Here is a 19,221-nt window from a genome sequence, read left to right on the forward strand (position 1 = left end):
GTCATAGGCAGAGCAATATCACCAGACACACCGAAACAAAACTAAATAGACTTAATTCCCTTCCTGACAGAAATTATATGAACGCGGGAGATCATAAGGTAAGTCGTCTGACCTCAAACTCTAATTCAGCTCGAGTCGTGAATGCGCGCTGAGGTTTATACAAAAAGCTGTTTATTTTCCGAGATGAGTTCACGATCGTTGTATTGTGTACGCCACATTTAAAACTCTCAGCTTTTTGTTTGTAAGCGGCTTTTGTTCTAAGGAAACGGACAGTACTAATTATGTCTATTTTCGCCTCCGTTAGCGCACACTGACAAACTGTCTGTCAAACTGGGGACTTTGTGTGTGTGTGTTGATTCCTGTACAGCCATAAGAATACAAAAAGTGCATCTATACTGTCAGATTTACATAAGATTTCATTTACATATAGTTTGGCAATCATTTTGCCCCAAAACGGGGCGTTCTTGCTAAAACGGGACTGCTGGCAGCCCATAGAGTTGAGGTCCAAGATAAATTCGGAAACTGAATCATAACCCATGCTTCCTAGTGCCAAGTGTCGAGATAAAGATAAAAATTAAGATATTTCTCTCTCTCTCTCTCTCTCTCTCTCTCAATTCAATTCAAATAGCTTTATTGGCATGACAAAAAATACATTTTGCATTGCCAAAGCATTAAGACAACAAAGAGAATGCTTTAGAACATCTGGGACATTTACACTAGGTGTCCCATTCTGAGCATTTATTTGGAGCTGATCGAATGTTCAGTTCTTGAGTTGTCAGACAGTCACTGTAGAAGTCGTCCTCCAAAGACACTTTTTTTTTCTAGTGCTGTGACAATTTATATATATATATATATATATATTTAAAATTAAGAGCATAATAAATTAAATGCAACCTATTCTTGGTATTTGAAGTCATATTCTGTATTTGAAAGATACATTTTATGTAAATGTGTAGGTAGTGCAGGACACCACTTGAGTTGTAGACAGATGGAAAAATTAATTAATTTAAAAAATAATAAAAACTGTTAATAACCATAAAAATGAATATTAAATATTATTTAATGTTCTGAGATCAAAGCTGAGTTAGAGACTGTGTACTAGGTGGTTGAGCCAAAAGACGCAACATTTTAAATAAAAAATAGAAATCTAAACTTTGACAAAAAGAAGTCTTTGATAACGTTTAAATATATATGTATCTAAATGCAATATCTATTAAAAGTATTGTTATGTCTACAAACACTGTTCTTAGCAACTAGGGATTGCATGAAGCTGTAATATTTACTGTGCATGTAGGGCTATACAGCCATCTAGCAGTTACACCATGGTATTACACGTGGTTTTCTTTATTTTGATGGCAGTAATCTGCTTCCATTTATTGGATTTTAAAGGGGTCATATGATGTTGCTAAAAATAACATTATTTCGTGTATTTGGGGTAATGCAATGTTTACGCGGTTCGAGGTTCAAAAAACACATTATTTTCCACATCTGTACATTATTGTTGCTCCGCCTTTCTGAAACGCGCCGATTTTTAAAAAGCTCATTGTTCTGAGAAACGAGGTGTGCTCTGATTGGCCAGCTATCCAGTGCGTTGTGATTGGCCGAATACCTCAAGCATGTAACAGAAATGTTGCGCCCCTTACCGTATTGTGATGCCGTGACCCGGCGCGACGACACAAAAACAATAAAACCCATTATAAACATTTGTTGCATCCAGTGGGGACATAATTACTGATTATAATGACTTATAATGTCTTTTTATGTGTTTGTGTCACGCCGCGTAAACATAACACCATGTCTGCATTTGTGATTGTAGAGACGACAAACGAGCACTACTCTACACTGCTCAAAACTCTCATTTGAATAGTCAGTAGTAAATTCTTTAAATATCGAAACATACTTACAGGCTGTGAGTCAAAAGCACCAAAAGCTCCTGGTTTGCAATCAGTCACTTCTGAGGTGTGATTCAGATTTATTGTTGGCGCTTCTGTAATTATTTAATTATTTATTACAGTTGTTTACCTGTTAAGGGGCATTATTTTCCTCTTTTATATTTGCAGTAAAGGCATATTAGCGTTTGATTGGGTAACATCCTCGCGTATGGAAATTACATAGGAATTTTACATGTAGATTTTTATTTTTTTTTAACTTTTACTGCATTTTTACTTTTACTTATGCTGAGATGAAATAATCATCATCATAAATCATAATAATTGAATCACAATTTAAATAAAAGATGCCTTACTGAACACAAGTCCAAGTATATAAAAAAAAAGATCCCAGATCACGCTCAAATTAACACTTTCTTACATCCTACTCATCTTACATCTTACTCTTGGGTAGGCTACATATCTTTCCTTAAAAGTCTGTTTGCAAAGCCTAATGGTGAGTTCAAAAATGGAAAACAGACTTTCCTTTTCTTTTTTTCCCCAAAGTTTGCATGCCTGTAATATCCTTTTAGATTTTGATTCTAATGCTTCTCTTTTGGCATCTTAATTTCTAAGGTCTTGTACGGTTCAGTTCCAGAGATATGGGGATCTCAGTATGGCTCCAAGAGTAAATTGTAAATTTTCTGTCGTCAGAAACCAAATGTGGGTCATTTTACTGATACTTTTTTCTTTTAAAGAGGAATGACTGAAGAACAAATGTTGTTGAAACTAGAAATGTATTTTCTTTCCCTCAATCAAAACACTTGCATATAAAACACACCTGTCTGACTGGTAGAAAAGTTTTTTCCCCCAAAGTATTAATAATATCTTAATATTATTTTAGATTCTGGTTCTTAAAAACTTTTCATTTGGTTTGTTAATTTTTAAGGCCTTATATCATTCAATCATGGGCGTTTCTCTCCCCACACATTGTATTCACATCAGTAAACCAAGATTTGGCTTACCTGGAATATTAACATACTTACTGTATAGAACTTCCTCTATATATGAACATGAAGCAAAATCATAGATTGAGTAGTATCCACTACTAAGGGGCATACAGTATTTAGCAGAATCACTGATGGTACCTCAAACTTTGAAACATTTAAAGGCTTTCACACCAAAGATCCTGTATATTTCTAAACCCCAGGTAAATTGGATCCTCACACTGCTCAAACGTTACCTGAGTTTAATAATTAATCCTGGTTATTCAGAATCTGACATATCTTCTTGTATTTCTGATTATTAATGTTTAATTTGTTTAATGATTAATAAAGTTTTGTTAATTTTGGATGTATGTTTATTGTATATTGTATTAGATGACGTACAGCACAATGGTCAACTAATAAACTTAATTAGTGCACTATAGTGTTTAAATGATTGATTCTTAAACCCTGGGTTACTGTTCTGAATTGCATATTTTTGGTGTTTGCAGACATGACTGGATAAACACAAACCACGTTTGGTTTTTGATCATTGAAAATGTTTAAATTCAACAAATTGGCCAGATTAAGATCTTCTCATCCCTGGGATTAAACCATGTAGGGCCTTAAAAATTAATATTAAAAAAGAAAAGTGATTTCATTATGATTCTAAGCAATATTCACATTTAAATTATGGACCATTTAAAAAAAATGTTTAAAAAGCACCTAACATGCATTAAATGGAGGCAAATTAGTGTCACCTAGTGGAAAAAAATTAAGAAAATCATCTGTAAAACCCTGGTATAACCACTAGATCCAGGGCTGTGCATTCCCTAGTTACTGAGAACATGGTTGTCAGACATTACTTATTTTCATTAGGTTTTGCATTTATATATATATATAGAGAGAGAGAGAGATGATCAAAGACCAGTTTGCCAAAATGTAGATTTATTTATTTATTTATTTTTAATGTTGATTTGAAATGTTTTTGCATTATGATTACAGTCAAAACTGAACACAGATAAATCATGTTGTTACCCATATTCTAATTTAAACATCAACAAAATTCAATAAAAATGTAACAAAAATGAACAGGAATGCTTGATTCCTGTACATTTTTTGCTCGGGACCTCTGGTTAAGTGGTTAACAAAGTGACTCAGATATGATTTTTGGTCCATACTGGGAAGCTATTACATAACAAAGAGGAGGAGGAGGACGTGCAAAATGAGTTGTTTTGGCAGCTTGGTTTGAGTAAAAGCTGTTTTTGGACTAACTCTGGTATGATTGGATTCTAATCAGATATGCACAAAAATCTAATTTGAACAAGGCTTCATTCAAACACGTTTCTGGCTATGGAGATCAGTTTCTGAATAGATAAATAATGTTTCTGCACTTTTCTGGAGATTATTGCACTGTGAATTGTTCTTGTACAACCTAAACTTCATGTTATGTGTTTACAGATATTTGAGACTTTAACACTGACAGCTTTATCCTGGCTTTATCCCTCGTACTTTTAATGTTCTTCTTGTTTCAGTATGGTTCATTTATTAGATGATATTGAAAAAACTTGTGCAGCTGTTGCTGGCCTATTTGCAAGAAAGCAGAGCCAGACTTAACCAGAGGCCTTTTGCATTAAGCTGGTTTCAGTTGCTATCTGTGTAGTTTGAGATTAGTTTGAGCAAACTCAGTTTTTTGTGCTCAAGAAAGTGGATTGGTTTTAGCTTTGTTCATCGACATGATAACTTACGTTACACGGATAACCTATTCCAAAGCAGGATTTAGGCTGTGTCCGAGAGCTCTAGGCTGCTGACTTGTTGACTTGCTCCCTTATCAGGCGACGACTTTGCAAGCAGTGTTTGTGCACAAAGGCACCTCACCAAATAGATTTCAGACGGACTTCTGAGGCAGCATAACGGTTTAATGATCTACAACAAGATAAATCTTTGGATAAAAGCGTCTGCTAGATGACTAAATCTAAAAAGGGAGCTTGCAATTGTAATTGTAATTAAGTGAATATTCTCACTAGAAATGACATCAAAAGTGGAAAAATAAACTACATTGACACACAAACTGACCACCAACCGCATCTTTAGATGCCATCTTTATTTTTAAGCTCAACTGTCACAGAATAGAACGCACAGGATTGTGGGGTGCAGCTGCCTTCAAAAATCAATCAGATAAAGGCATCTCGGGAGACAGGGGGAGACATTGGATTTGGATGTGCCTTGATGCCTTCTTATCTTGAAATGCGTCCTGAAGGCAGCATTTTTCAGCTTTCGGACGCAGCCTTGGATCGCAAACCAAAACTGGACCAATCAGCTGTGGGTTTAATCTGGTCATTTTACATTATTGACACTATTTTCCCATTTGATACTGTAGAGTTGCTTTGACACAATCTGTATTGTTAAAAGCGCTATATAAATAAAGGTGACTTGACTTGACTTGACTTGAGGAAAGAGCATATAAATAGCATATACAGTCATGGCCAAAAATGCAACACTTCTCTCAGAAAATTGTTCCAATTGCAAATGTTTTGGTATTCACGTGCTTATTGTTTTTGTTTGCACTGCAACAACACAAAAAAAACAGAGAAGAAAAGTCAAACTTGATAAAATTTCACACAGAACTCGTGTGAAAAATGGACTGGACAAAATTATTGGCACCTTGTCAAAATTGTAAGAAATAATTGCTTTTCAAGCATGTGATGCTCCTGTAATTTGTATTTAGACACACCTGTGGCAAGTAACAGGTGTGGGCAATATATTAATCACACTTGCAACCAGTTAAAATGGAGAACAGTTGACTCAGCCTTTGTGTTGTGTGTCACACTGAGCATGGAATACAGAAAGAAGTGTAAAGAGTTGTCTGTGGATTTGAGAGAAAAAATTGTTCGAATGGTGGATAAAGAACCCCGATTAACTTCCAAACAAATTCAAGCTGATCTGCAGACACAGGGTACAACAGTGTCATCTGAATAAAAAGGAACGCTATGGTAGGAGACCCAGGAGCACACCACTGCTGACACAAAGGCATAAAAAAGCAAGACTGGAGTTCGCCAAAACTTATGTGACAAAACAAGTTCTGGGAGAATGTACTGTGGACAGACAGAGTAGAGCTTTTCGGTAAAGGACAATATGGCACTGTTTACAGAAAAAGTAATGAGGCCTTCAAAGAAAAGAACACAGTCCCTACAGTCAAATATGTTTTGGAGTTGCTTTGCTGCTTCTGGCACTGGATGCCTTGACTGTGTGAACGGTATCATGAAATCTGATGATTACCAAAGAATTTTGGGGCGCAACGTAGTGGCCAGTGTCAGAAAGCTGCATCTCCACCAGGGTCATAGGTCATGGGTCTCCCAGCAGGACAATGACCCGAAACACACTTCAAAAAGCACTCAGAAATGGTTACAAACAAAGTGCTGGAGAGTTCTGAAATGGCCAGCAATGAGTCCAGATCTGAATCCCATAGAACACCTGTGGAGAGATCTCAAACAGCAATTGGGAGAAGGCATCCTTCCAATCTGAATGACCTGGAGCAGTTTGCAAAAGAGTGGTCCAAAATTCCAGTAGAGAGGTGTAAGAAACTCATTCATGGTTACAGGAAGCGATTGATTTAGTTATTTTTTCCAAAGAGGGTGCTACCAAATATTAAGTTAAGGGTGCTAATAATTTTGTCCAGTGCATTTTTTGGGTTCTGTGTGGAATTGTATCAGATTTTACAGATTTTGTTTTCCAATGTAAACAAACAAAAAAAAAAAAAATGTGAGTACCAAAACATTTGCAACTGCAGCGATTTTCTAAGAGAAGGGTTGCATTTTCTGACTGAATTGCAAGGGTGCCGATATTTTTGGCCATGACTGTATATACAGTATATGTGACCCTGGACCACAAAACAAGTCATAAGGTTATATAAAGCTGAATAAATCAGCTTTCATTGATGTAGGTTAGGACAATATTTGGCTGAGATACAACTATTTTACAACTACTATATTATTAACTATTAACCATATTACAACTATTTATAGTAGTAGTAAAAGGGTGAAACCTGCGGTGTGTGAAACAACCTGCCTGAGAGAAAGAGAGATGCGCTGAATACACAACTATAGCGCCATCCTGTAACTGGAAATGTATCTTTGCTATAGTAAAGTGCTGTACTGATAATATATGATACTATTATGTTGTTTACATTATGTTGAATACCAAGGTATTCTTTTGAAGAACTATTTACTGTAAATAAAATAAAACATACACAGTATATGGCAATCATTCAGTACCACGGTATTCCTCAGAATACCCTATAACCATCTGATACCTTAACTGCACCTTTTGCAGGGGCTTTTAGTAGAAATCTCAAAATGATGACCAGTTTTAACCTGCACATCTGCGTGTTTGCTTGAACTGCTCCTTTGACATTTAACATTTTTATGAGGAGACTCATAATATATATTTTGTTCAACTGAATAAAAGTAAATCATTCTAAGTCAAACACATCCTATTCAGTTCAAGTCAAGTCACAATTATTTATATAGCGCTTTTAACAATACAGATTGTGTCAAAGCAACTTTACAGTATCAAAATAGGAAAATAGTGTCAATAATGTAAAATGATAAGATTAAACACTAAATTTTCAGTTAAAGGCATTTCATTATTGAATTCAGTGATGTCATCATCCAGCTCAGTTCAGTTTAAATAGTATCTGTGCAATAAAGTCGACTAAGCAAGCCAGAGGTGACAGCGGCAAGGAACCAAAACTCCCATCGGTGACAGAATGGAGTAAAAAACCTTGGGAGAAACCAGGCTCAGTCAGGGTGCCAGTTCTCCTCTGACCAGACGAACCAGCAGTTCAATTCCAACCGTAGCCATGTCAGATTCTGTAAAGGACTCGTCTGGTTCCTGTGGTCTTGTCCCGATGGCCGTCTAGGAGACGGTCTTCACTGGGGATCTGTCTCTGGGGCTCATCTAGGTGTCCTGGTCTCCGCTGATGTTCAGGGCTGTAGAGGTCATCTCTAGGTGCTGATCCACCATCTGGACTGGAAACGGACAGGATCCGGGTGACTGCAGTGACCATCTGATCTGGATACGGACTTGATCCGGGTGACTGCAGTGACCATCTGATCTGGATACGGACTGGATCGGGTGGCTACGGTGATCTTGGAATAAGAAAGAAACAGACTAATATAAGCATAGATGCTATTCTTTTTACGATGTAACTAATACATTGGGTGTTTTGGGAAGTGTTCCTGGTTCCGGTTGACTTAAATTAATGCAGCCTAACAATCCTTTAACAGATTTGAATATTAGAAGCGTATTAGTGTGTTATGTGTAAGCCAGGTTAAAGAGATGGGTCTTTAATCTAGATTTAAACTGACAGAGTGTGTCTGCTTCCTGAACAGTGTTAGGTAGATTGTTCCAGAATTTGGGCGTTAAATAGGAAAACGATCTCCCGCCCGCAGTTGATTTTAATATTCTAGGTATTATCAAATGGCCTGAGTTTTGAGATGGCAGCGAGAGAACGTGGAAGACTATAATGTGATAAGAGCTCGCTCAAGTACTGAGGAGCTAAACCATTTAGGGCTTTATAAGTAATTAAAAAGATTTTAAAATCTATATGATGTTTAAGTGCAGTGCAGTGTTGACAGAACCGGGCTAATGTGGTCATACTTCCTGGTTCTAGTAAGAACTCTAGCTGCTGCATTTTGGACCATCTGGAGTTTGTTTATTAAAACCACCCAATAAAGCATTACAATAATCTAACCTTGAGGTCATAAATGCATGAATTAACATTTTTGCATTTGACTTTGAGAGCATAGGTCTCAATTTAGATATATTTTTAAGATGGAAAAATGCAGTTTTACAAATGCTAGAAACGTGGCTGTCAAAGGAAAGATTGCTATCAAATAGCACACCTAGGTTCCTAACTGATGACGAAGAATTTACAGAGCAGCCATCAAGTGCTAGACAGTGTTCTAAGTTATTACATGTGGGAGTTTTAGGTCCGATAATTAATACCTCTGTTTTTTCAGAATTTAGCAGTAAGAAATTACTCATTATCCAGTTTTTTATATCGACTACACATTCCGTTAGTTTCTCAATTTGGTGTGTTTCACCGGACCGCAAAGAAATATAGAGCTGAGTAGTATAGAACATAGAATCATAATATAGAATCAAAATATAGAATCATCAGCATAACAGTGAAAGCTAACACCATGTTTCCTGATAATATTTCCCATTTACATGTAAAGTGTGAAAAGTAACGGCCCTAGTACTGAGCCTTGAGGTACTCCATACTGCACTTGTGATCGATATGATACCTCTTCATTCACTGCTACGAATTGATGGTGGTCAGATAGAGAGATACAACCACGATCAGATGATAAGAGCAGGTCATTTGTAACTATAATGAGAGCAGTCTCCGTTCTATGATACGGTCTAAATCCTGACTGGAAATCCTCACAGATACCATTTTTCTCTAAGAAGGAATATAATTGTGAGGATACTACCTTTTCTAGTGTCTTTGACAGAAAAGGAAGATTTGAGATCGCTAGATCTTTGGGGTCAAGTTGTGTTTTTAATGAGAGGCTTAATAACAGCCAATTTGAAGGTTTTGGGGACATATCCTAATGACAATGACGAATTAATAATAGCCAAAAGGGGATCTATGACTTCTGGAAGCACCTCTTTTAGTAGTTTAGATGGAATAGGGTCTAACATACATGTTGTTGGTTTAGATGATTTAACAAGTTTATACAATTCTTCCTCTCCTATAGTAGAAAATGAGTGGAATTGTTCCTCAGGGGATCTATAGTGCACTATCTGACTCTATACTGTAGCTGACGGCTGCATGGTTACAATTTTATCTCTAATAGTATCGATCTTGGAAGTCAAATAGTTAATGAAGTCATTACTGCTGTGCTGTTGGGAAATGTCAACACCTGTTGATACTTTATTTTTTGTTAATTTAGCCACTGTATTGAATAAATACCTGGGGTTATGTATGTTTTCTTCTAAAAGAGACGAAAAATAATCAGATCTAGCAGTTTTTAATGCTTTTCTGTAGGAGAGAGTACTTTCCCACCAAGCAATACGAAATACCTCTAGTTTAGATTTCTCCAGCTGCGCCCCATTTTCTGGGCTGCTCTCTTTAGGGTGCGAGTGTGCTCATTATACCACGGTGTTGGACTCTTTTCCTTAATCTTCCTTAAGCGTAAGGGAGCAACTGTATCTAAAGTGCTAGAAAAGAGAGAGTCCATAGTTTCTGTTACATCATCAAGTTTTTCTGTGCTGTTGGATATGCTGAGGAACTGAGATAAGTCAGGAAGATTATTTACAAAACAGTCTTTTGTGGTAGAAGTGATGGTTCTACCATACTTGTAACAATGAGTAGAATTTACAGTTTTAGCTATATGGAGTTTACACAAGACTAGATAATGATCTGAGATATCATCGCTTTGCTGCAGAATTTCAACACCATTAACATCAATTCCATGTGACAGTATTAAATCTAGAGTATGATTTCGACAATGAGTGGGTCCTGACACGTGTTGTTTAACACCAGTAGAGTTCAGAATGTCTATGAATGCTGATCCTAATGCATCTTTTTTATTATCAACATGGACTTTATCTGCAGCCAGCACTAACTCTGATAGAAAATCAGCAAATTCTTTAATAAAGTATGTATGGTGCCCTGGTGGCCTGTATAGAGTAGCCAGTACAAACATCACAGGGGATTTATCATTAACACTTGTTTCTCTAGGTAATGTTATATGAAGCACCATTACTTCAAAGGAGTTATACTTAAAGCCTACCCTCTGAGAAATACTGAAAATATTGCTATAAATTGTAGCAACACCTCCCCCTTTACCTTTTGGATGCGGCTCATTTTTATAACAGTAATTTTGGGGGGTAGACTCGTTTAAAATAATGTATTCATCTGGTTTTAGCCAGGTTATATGTATGTGTGTGTATATATATATATGGGCGGGCCGAGGAATGTGGCTACAGCCACGAAGACCATCCGCCATGGCTGCCTGAGCTCCCTGCACCGCCATGGCCTCCGGAGCTCCCAGCTAATGTTAATGTGATTATTAGTTATGTCTTGTCCAGCTGTGATTTAGTCATTATCAGTAATTGTCATGTGTATTTAGTTCCTGCCTGTTTAGTTAGTTGTCGTCTGGTCTAATCGTTATTCCCCGGTGTTCCTGTCTGTGTTTACCTTGCCTTGTCTTGCCCTGCCTTGTTTGGATTAATTAAAGACTATTATTTTGAAGTTTCTCCTCGTCTGCGTGTTCCTCGTTCCTCCCTGCTGTGTGCACCGTGACAATAGTAAATAATTAAGAAATTAAATTAATAAAATTAAATATGTATATATGACATATAATAATAATAATAATAAATAAAATTATATAGAAGCTCACTTAAATCACTTAAATCAGATGCTCTTTCAGTATTTAATCAATTAAATTGAAGATTGCGTTTCCAGGTTATGGACTTGCTTTCAGATGCATCAGATATTTTTTTTTTCCCAAACACTCTTGTATATGAATGTATCAGCTGATCAGTGGAGTGGATCAGACAAAGTGTCCCCCAGCACACAGAGATGTGACCTTTGACCTGTAGTCTGAGCCACTGACAGTAAAGGACAGATATTCACTTTACACACAATACACTATGTGTGTTACATTTAGGTAGTTGCAAATGACATACTATAACATGCAAATGTTTCCATTAGCAAGATATTTGTTTAAAATGTAGCTATTTCACCATTTTAATCTGCTTTTAGATTTTTCTAAATCAAACTCAGAGTTGACAGAGGGTTGTTTGCCCGCTGAACCTGATCTAAACCAGACTGGATTTGTTTTATTTTGTCAGCTTTAAAGCTACTCTGAAACTCAGGGATGTTCAGCTAGCTTCATGCGACAGTCCACAATCCTTTAGCTTTGGGATGTAGAAAAATGTTTTTAAAATGTGGCACTCATGCATGCAGCAATTAAACATTTTCATCTGGCACGTTTACAAAAAAATAAAAGCAGCAAAGTGGAATGCAAAAACACATTCTGTGCGATGTCTAGCTGTATACCAGTGGATGTCAATTTAAGGCAGATTCAACATTATCACATCGCTGTACTTAAGTCACAAGTACTGGAAATCAATGATTTGTTGTGAAAACAGCTGCATCAGGAACATTATTGACTTTTGTGAAAGCTTATGGTTGTCAGAAAACACACGCAAACAGAGTTGCATTTCATTTAGTTGTTTAGGTGTACTTGATGATTCATTTGTTTCATACTCCGCTCCTCTTTTACTGATAATTGTTGCCCGAGTGACTGAAATGGTTACAGTTAGAAATAAGCAAGGAAGGCATCTCACCTTCGCTATAATGTAAAAAAGTATTTTATCTGATATTATAAGAAAAAAATTAGAACAGGGAACATCATGTGAGTAGCAAATAGCTGGCTCCATCAACAATGGTCACAAACAAAGGTCAAGGTCAAAAAAGTAAATGCACAGGAGAATCACACGGGAATTTCCAGTTAGGATCAGCTGCAAAGCTGGTAAATGTTAATGGCAAATAAATGTGCAAACCATTTAGAAGTGCACAATAGTCAAGCAAAGCACAAAATATTAGCCAAAAGAGTGAGTTTGTGAACTAACTCACAAACTATATGTGACCCTGGACCACAAAACCAGTCATAAGGGTCAGTTTTTTGAAATTTAGATTTTTGAGCTTTCCATTGATGTATAGTTTGTTAGGACAGGACAATATTTGGCTGAGATACTATTTGAAAATCTAGAATCTGAGGGTGCAAAAAAAAAAAGGTCCTTAGCAATGCATATTACTAATCAAATATTAAGTTTTTATATATTTACGGTAGGAAACTTACAAAATATCTTCATGGAACATGATCTTTACTTAATATTCTAATGATTTTTGGCATAAAGGAAAAATTTATAATTTTGACCCATAAAATGTATTGTTGGCTATAGCTACAAATATACCTGTGCTACTTATGACTGCTTTTGTGCTCCAGGGTCACACATTGCAAATAACACTTTACAACAAGGCTTGCTAACATTAGCTGATGCTTTGGTATTATGAACCGTGATAGTCCAGTCCAGTGCCTTTTTTTTTTTTTTTTTAAATGAATGAATGAATGAATGAAAAGCACAATATGATCATCCTCCTTTTGATAGCAACATTTGACATATACATGGCTAATATTACTTTTGTCAAAATGATCTAACACCAAAACTACTAATTAAACTACATATGTCTTATATACATCTGTGAGAGACCAACCACCAATCCTTGCCATTTCAAGAGTGACTCCTGTATGCAGTACACAAAGACTGATCATTTAGGGCAGGGTCCTTCAAATCCAGTCCTGAAGGGCCACTGTCATGCAACCTTACCTCAAACTCTAACCAAATATCCCTAAACCCTGTTCTGTGAGCTCTTGTACTGATCAGTATATCTATTCAGAAATGTTTACCTATTTACCTTTTGTGAGGTTTTGAGTGGTGGTGACACTCACTCGACACGTCTTCAGATGTATCTGCCACGCAGAAGGATTTAAAGGGATTGAACACCATGGATGCACATTGTGTTGTGGTCTGTTTGTCTTTGTCTGCTGTTATTTTTGTCACATTAAGCTCTGTGATGAAAGCTAAGCCCTCTGTATCGAGTGAGAGTGAGTGTGGTCGACAGCTTATTATTATGGATTGTGTTTCAAGTTATGGATGAGTGATTTAAAGTGAATGCATCTGATCAGTGTGCTGATTTCTCACCGAACTCGTCTGCACACAAAGCTGGGAGACGCGAAAAACAACCTCTCTCCCTCTCATTCATGCCATCTCTAAAGATGCCATTTTACTGTATTACAGTACAAATAGTGTAATACATTGATTTATTAAATCAGTACAAAGCATTTTTAGTAGTATTTAGTAAGAATTTGGGTTACACTTTATTTTAAGGTGTTCTTGTTTCATTTAAATACTGAGTAATATTAATTAACTACATGTACTTTCTATATGGTTAGGGTTACTTGCATGTAATTATGCATAATTTATTGTTATTATAATAGCAAGTGTTAACATGTCTAACAATAACTCCATAAAATAAAGTGTTAGGCTACCAGAATTGGTTCTTGACGTATTCTTGAAAGGTTTTATATGATTTATACTCTTCACCATCAGACAGTTTTGTATATCATGTTTTATCACTTGATTATTTAATCTGATTATTTTCATGTTTTATTTGTTAGATGGCTACCTAGTTTGCTGAATAAATGAACTGATAGTCTTTTTTATTTAATGTTGTATTAGTACTTTTCAGTGTTGTGTAGAGAAACGTTGTTTAATACAGTTACAGTTAATAGCTTCATTGAATACATGCCTTTTAATTTTTGAACTTATGTTAAAAAAAAGATTCCTAATGAACTCAGAATCATTCATGAGTTCAGTTTCTGAATTTGAATGAATTTTTGTGTTTCATAAGATGTTTCTGCAGTGAGTAAGTCATTTGCACTGCTCCTCTTACCTCTCTTTTTTCCAGATGTTGGCGGGGAAGGGTGCAGCGTGTCTGACATGTAAAGGGATATGCACTGGATTCCAGCCACATTCCTGGAGGTAATTTATTTTCTTGACTAAAGACATAAAAAGAGAGAGGAAAAGGCTTCCACGCCTATTTCCTTTCCCTGAATGTGTATGTGGAGCACTGGATTTACTGTATGTGTGTGTTGGGAATGACTCTGTGTGAATCTCCATGGGATCCATGTTTTCACACCACAGGCACCACAGGCTGTTTGCCTTATTAATTACTGTAATTTTTGAAAATAAATCTATTTTACTGCATAATGATGGCCTTGCAGTTAAGCCCCAGTTCCTGGGGCCTGTAAAAGCAGGAATGTTTACCATTAACAACGATGACTGTGAAGTGGCTGACATCAGCTAAGACACTCTGTTTATGTGTGTAATTATTCTGCTGTACAAACACCAGTGTGTCATTGTGAGTCAGTGTACATTTAAATCTGACTAATATTATAAGGAATTATGAGTAATTTAACACAAAACACATTTACACAGCAATAGAAGCAATAGAATAGAATGGAAGCTTGAGAGGACTACTGAAATATCTAAATAAATTAGAAATAGTTGAAAAGCTTTATAAAGCTTTAAAAATTAAATCAAAAGCTTAAAATAATTTAATTACTATTATTTGATGCTTCCAATTGCAAGACTATGGCCCGTTTCCGCCGCTGAAAAAAAAAAAAAGGTTATTGCGACTTTTTATCTCACAATTCAAGTCAAGTCAAGTCACTTTTATTTATATAGCGCTTTTAACAATACATATTATGTCAAATCACTTAACAGTATCAAATTGGAGGATAGAGTGTCAGTAATGTATAATGATAAGATTAAACACTTTTTCGCTTTTTCAATTTTCAGTTAAAGGCATTTCATTATTGAATTCAGAGATGTCATTGTCTACCTCAGTTTAGTTTAAGTAGTATCTGTGCAATCAAATCGACGATAATCGCTAGAAATTAATTAAGTGTCCCCAACTGAGTGGAAGATTGTCCCAGAAGTTGAGCCCAACCCGTCAGATCAGGTGCGAGAGCCGGCTACAGTGCCCACCACGAGGGAGCCAGCCGTTGACGGTGTGAGCACGGAGTGGAGCTCCGCCCCCTGCACCGTGGCTGAGGGTGAGGGTGAGCGAGCTAATTATCCATCTGGGGCTGCTGGACATGGAGGAGGATTTAATTGACTGGGAAACTGAACTGGAAGTCGAACTGCTCTCTCTCCTCTCTCCGTCATGCCTGCTGGTCCCGTCCAGCCCTCCTTCATCCTTGGTTCCCTTGTTCCGCCCTGAGGGGGCTTCAGATCCTCCAGTGCCCGCTCCTCGAAAATGCCTTCCAGTGCCCGCTCCTCGAAAATGCCTTCCAGTGCCTGCTCCTCGAAAATGCCCACCCTCCCATCCGCTCCTGCCTCCTCCACCGCTGTCGTCTGGCAGCCCCTCTGCTCGCCCTCAGCCCACCATCGATGTGGTGCGAGCCCCACGGGACTGCCATCCTCCAGCGTTGCTGGGGCTGGAGTATCCCTCACCTCCGCCTCTAGCCTCCTCAGCCCGGACTCCGCCTCGGCCCGTTGACCCAGTGGCTCCACCTCGGCTCCTAGCTCCCTCGTCTCCACCGTCACCCGTCGATCCTCCAGCTCCACCGGGCTCCCTCGTCCCTTCCGGCTCCGCCTTGGTCGGGCGTCGACCTGCCATCGCCTCAGGACTCCGCTCCTCCAGCTGCACCTCGTCGCTCCGTCCCACCGGCTCAGTTGGGCTCCTTCCTCCCGCCAGCTCCACATTGGTCCTCAGTTGCTCCGGATCTGCCGCGGATCTCCGGAGCTCCGCCTTCGCCTCAGTCAAGTCAAGTCACCTTTATTTATATAGCGCTTTTAACAATACAGATTGTGTCAAAGCACTTAACAGTATCAAATTGGAGGATAGAGTGTCAGTAATGTATAATGATGAGATTAAACACTCAATTTTCAGTTAAAGGCATTTCATTATTGAATTCAGAGATGTCATTGTCTAGGTCAGTTTAGTTTAAATAGTATCTATGCAATCAAATCGGCGATAATTGCTAGAAAATTAAGTGTCCCCAACTGAGCAAGCCAGAGGCGACAGCGGCAAGGAACCAAAACTCCCTCTGTGAAAGAATGGAGAAAAAAACCTTGGGAGAAACCAGGCTCAGTCGGGGGGCCAGTTCTCCTCTGGCCAGACGAAACCCGCAATTCAAAAGTTTAATATTTCTTTTTTTTTTTTTTTTTTGCTATTTCTAACAATAATATTATTATGTAGTTAGGTATTTTATTATATTTTTAGTTATTTTGTTATATTTTTAGTTTTATTGCATTTTAATCGAGGTCTTCGCTGGGGATATGTCTCTGGGGCTCATCTGGGTGTCCTGGTCTCCGCTGACGATCAGGGCTGTAGATATCATCTCTTGGTGCTGATCCACCATCTGATCGGATACGGACTGAGAAACAGAATTGGAAAGAAACAGACAAATATTAGCGTAGATGCAATTCTACTTACGATGTAACAAGTACATTGTGTGTTATAGGGAGTGTTCCCGGTTCCGGTTGATCTAATTAATGCAGCCTAACATTCCTTTAACGGATTTGAATAATTATTAGTGTGTTATGTGCCAGGCTAAAGAGATGGGTCTTCAATCTAGATTTAAACTGACAGAGTGTGTCTGCCTCCCGAACAGTGTTAGGTAGATTGTTCCAGAGTTTGGGTGCTATATAAGAAAAGGATCTGCCGCCCGCAGTCGATTTTGATATTCTAGGTATTATCAAACGGCCAGAGTTTTGAGAACGCAGTGGTCGTGGAGGACTATAGTGTGATAAGAGATCGCTCAAGTACTGAGGAGTTAAGCCATTCAGGGCTTTATAAGTAATTAACAAGATTTTAAAATCTATCCGATGTTTGATAGGGAGCCAGTGCAGTGTTGACAGAACAATGTGGTCGTACTTCCTGGTTCTAGTAAGGACTCTAGCTGCTGCATTTTGGACCAACTATAGTTTGTTGATCAAGCGTTCAGAACAACCACCCAATAAAGCATTACAATAGTCTAACCTTGAGGTCATAAACGCATGAATTAGCATTTCTGCATTTGATGTTGAGAGGTCGCAATTTAGATATGTTTTTGAGATGGAAAAATGCAGTTTTACAGATGCTAGAAACATGGCTTTCAAAGGAAAGATTGCTATCAAACAGCACACCTAGGTTCCTAACTGATGAAGAAGAATTTACAGAGCAGCCATCAAGTGTTAGATAGTGTTCTAGGTTATTACATGTGGGGTTTTTAGGTCCGATAATTAACACCTGTTTTTTCAGAATTTAGCAGTAAGAAATTACTCGTCATCCAGTTTTTTATATCAACTATGCATTCTGTTAGTTTCTCAATTTGGTGTGTTTCACCGGGCCGCGAAGAAATATAGAGCTGAGTCAGCATAACAGTGAAAGCTAACATCAATTCAGACTTTTTTTCACAGAATTGTGAGACATAAACTTGCAATTGCGAGTTATAAAGTCAATATTACGATTTATAAAGTCACAATTGCGAGATAAAAACTCGCAATTCTGACTTTTTTTCTCGCAATTTTGACTTTTTTTCTCGCAATTCTGACTTTTTTTCTCGCAATTCTGACTTTTTTCTTAGAATTGTGAGAAATAAACTCGCAATTGCGAGTTAAAGTCCAATTTTGAGGGGGGAGACTGATATGTTCTCAGAATTGCGAGTTTATATCTCACAATTCTGACTCGCAATTGCGTGTTAATAAAGTCAGAATCGCGAGATGTAAACTCCCAATTCTGAGAAAAAAACTCAGATGAGGAGATGAGCTATTGTCCAGATGAGGTGTGCGAGTCCACACAAGGAAACAGAGTCTGAGCGAGACAAAAGTAAATCCAGGATACAGGAATCAGGAAACCGGATATAAAGAAACACGAAATGACTAGACTGAACTAGAACAAGAAACTAGGCTCCGTAAAGCAGCTATCGCTTGGTGAGTGATATACACAGAACAATACTAGAGACGACGGAACAGACTGATCAGGAACCCACAGCAGAGATTGAAGCCCTAGGAAAAACTGAGACACAAAAAACAGAGACAGCATATACGGTCTCACGGCTCGGAACACAAGAAACACAAAAGTCCATCAATATTTTCCCTGGTGACAACTGAGTTTATATCTCACAATTCTGACTCGCAATTGCGTGTTAATAAAGTCAGAATCGCGAGATATAAACTCCCAATTCTGAGAAAAAAACTCAGATGAGGAGATGAGCTATTGTCCAGATGAGGTGTACCGAGTCCACACAAGGAAACAGAGTCTGAGCGGCGAGACAAAAGTAAATCCAGGATACAGGAATCAGGAAACCGGATATAAAGAAACACGAAATGACTAGACTGAACTAGAACAAGAAACTAGGCTCCGTAAAGCAGCTATCACTTGGTGAGTGATATACACAGAACAATACTAGAGACGACGGAACAGACTGATCAGGAACCCACAGCAGAGATTGAAGCCCTAGGAAAAACTGAGACACAAAAAACAGAGAGAGCATATACGGTCTCACGGCTCGGAACACAAGAAACACAAAAAGTCCATCAATATTTTCCCTGGTGACAACTGAGTGGGCAGACAGTTCAAAATTTAACTCCTTGACTGGAACAGGACAGGCAGACAATTCTGAATCAGATTTAACTGCAGAGTTTAAACCAACAGACAGTTCACAATTTGACGCATTGACGCAGCCCAAACGCAACATAAAATGATCCCCATCAAGGGAAGCACTTCAGACAAGGGA

The 19,221-nt window shown here is 37.8% G+C and overlaps 1 protein-coding gene across 2 annotated transcripts in view; it reads left to right on the forward strand.

Moving 5' to 3' along the window:
• Window positions 1-19,221, forward strand: part of lmcd1 (LIM and cysteine-rich domains 1) — a 55,437-nt gene that overhangs the window by 507 nt on the left and 35,709 nt on the right. For both annotated transcript variants that reach the window (XM_058761248.1, XM_058761247.1), the window contains exon 2: window positions 14,403-14,476. In XM_058761248.1, coding sequence (XP_058617231.1) covers window positions 14,403-14,476 — 74 coding nt within the window. The remainder of the gene's footprint in view (window positions 1-14,402; window positions 14,477-19,221) is intronic.

The sequence above is a fragment of the Onychostoma macrolepis genome, chromosome 22 (genome assembly GCF_012432095.1).
Source record: "Onychostoma macrolepis isolate SWU-2019 chromosome 22, ASM1243209v1, whole genome shotgun sequence".
NCBI lineage: Eukaryota > Metazoa > Chordata > Actinopteri > Cypriniformes > Cyprinidae > Onychostoma > Onychostoma macrolepis.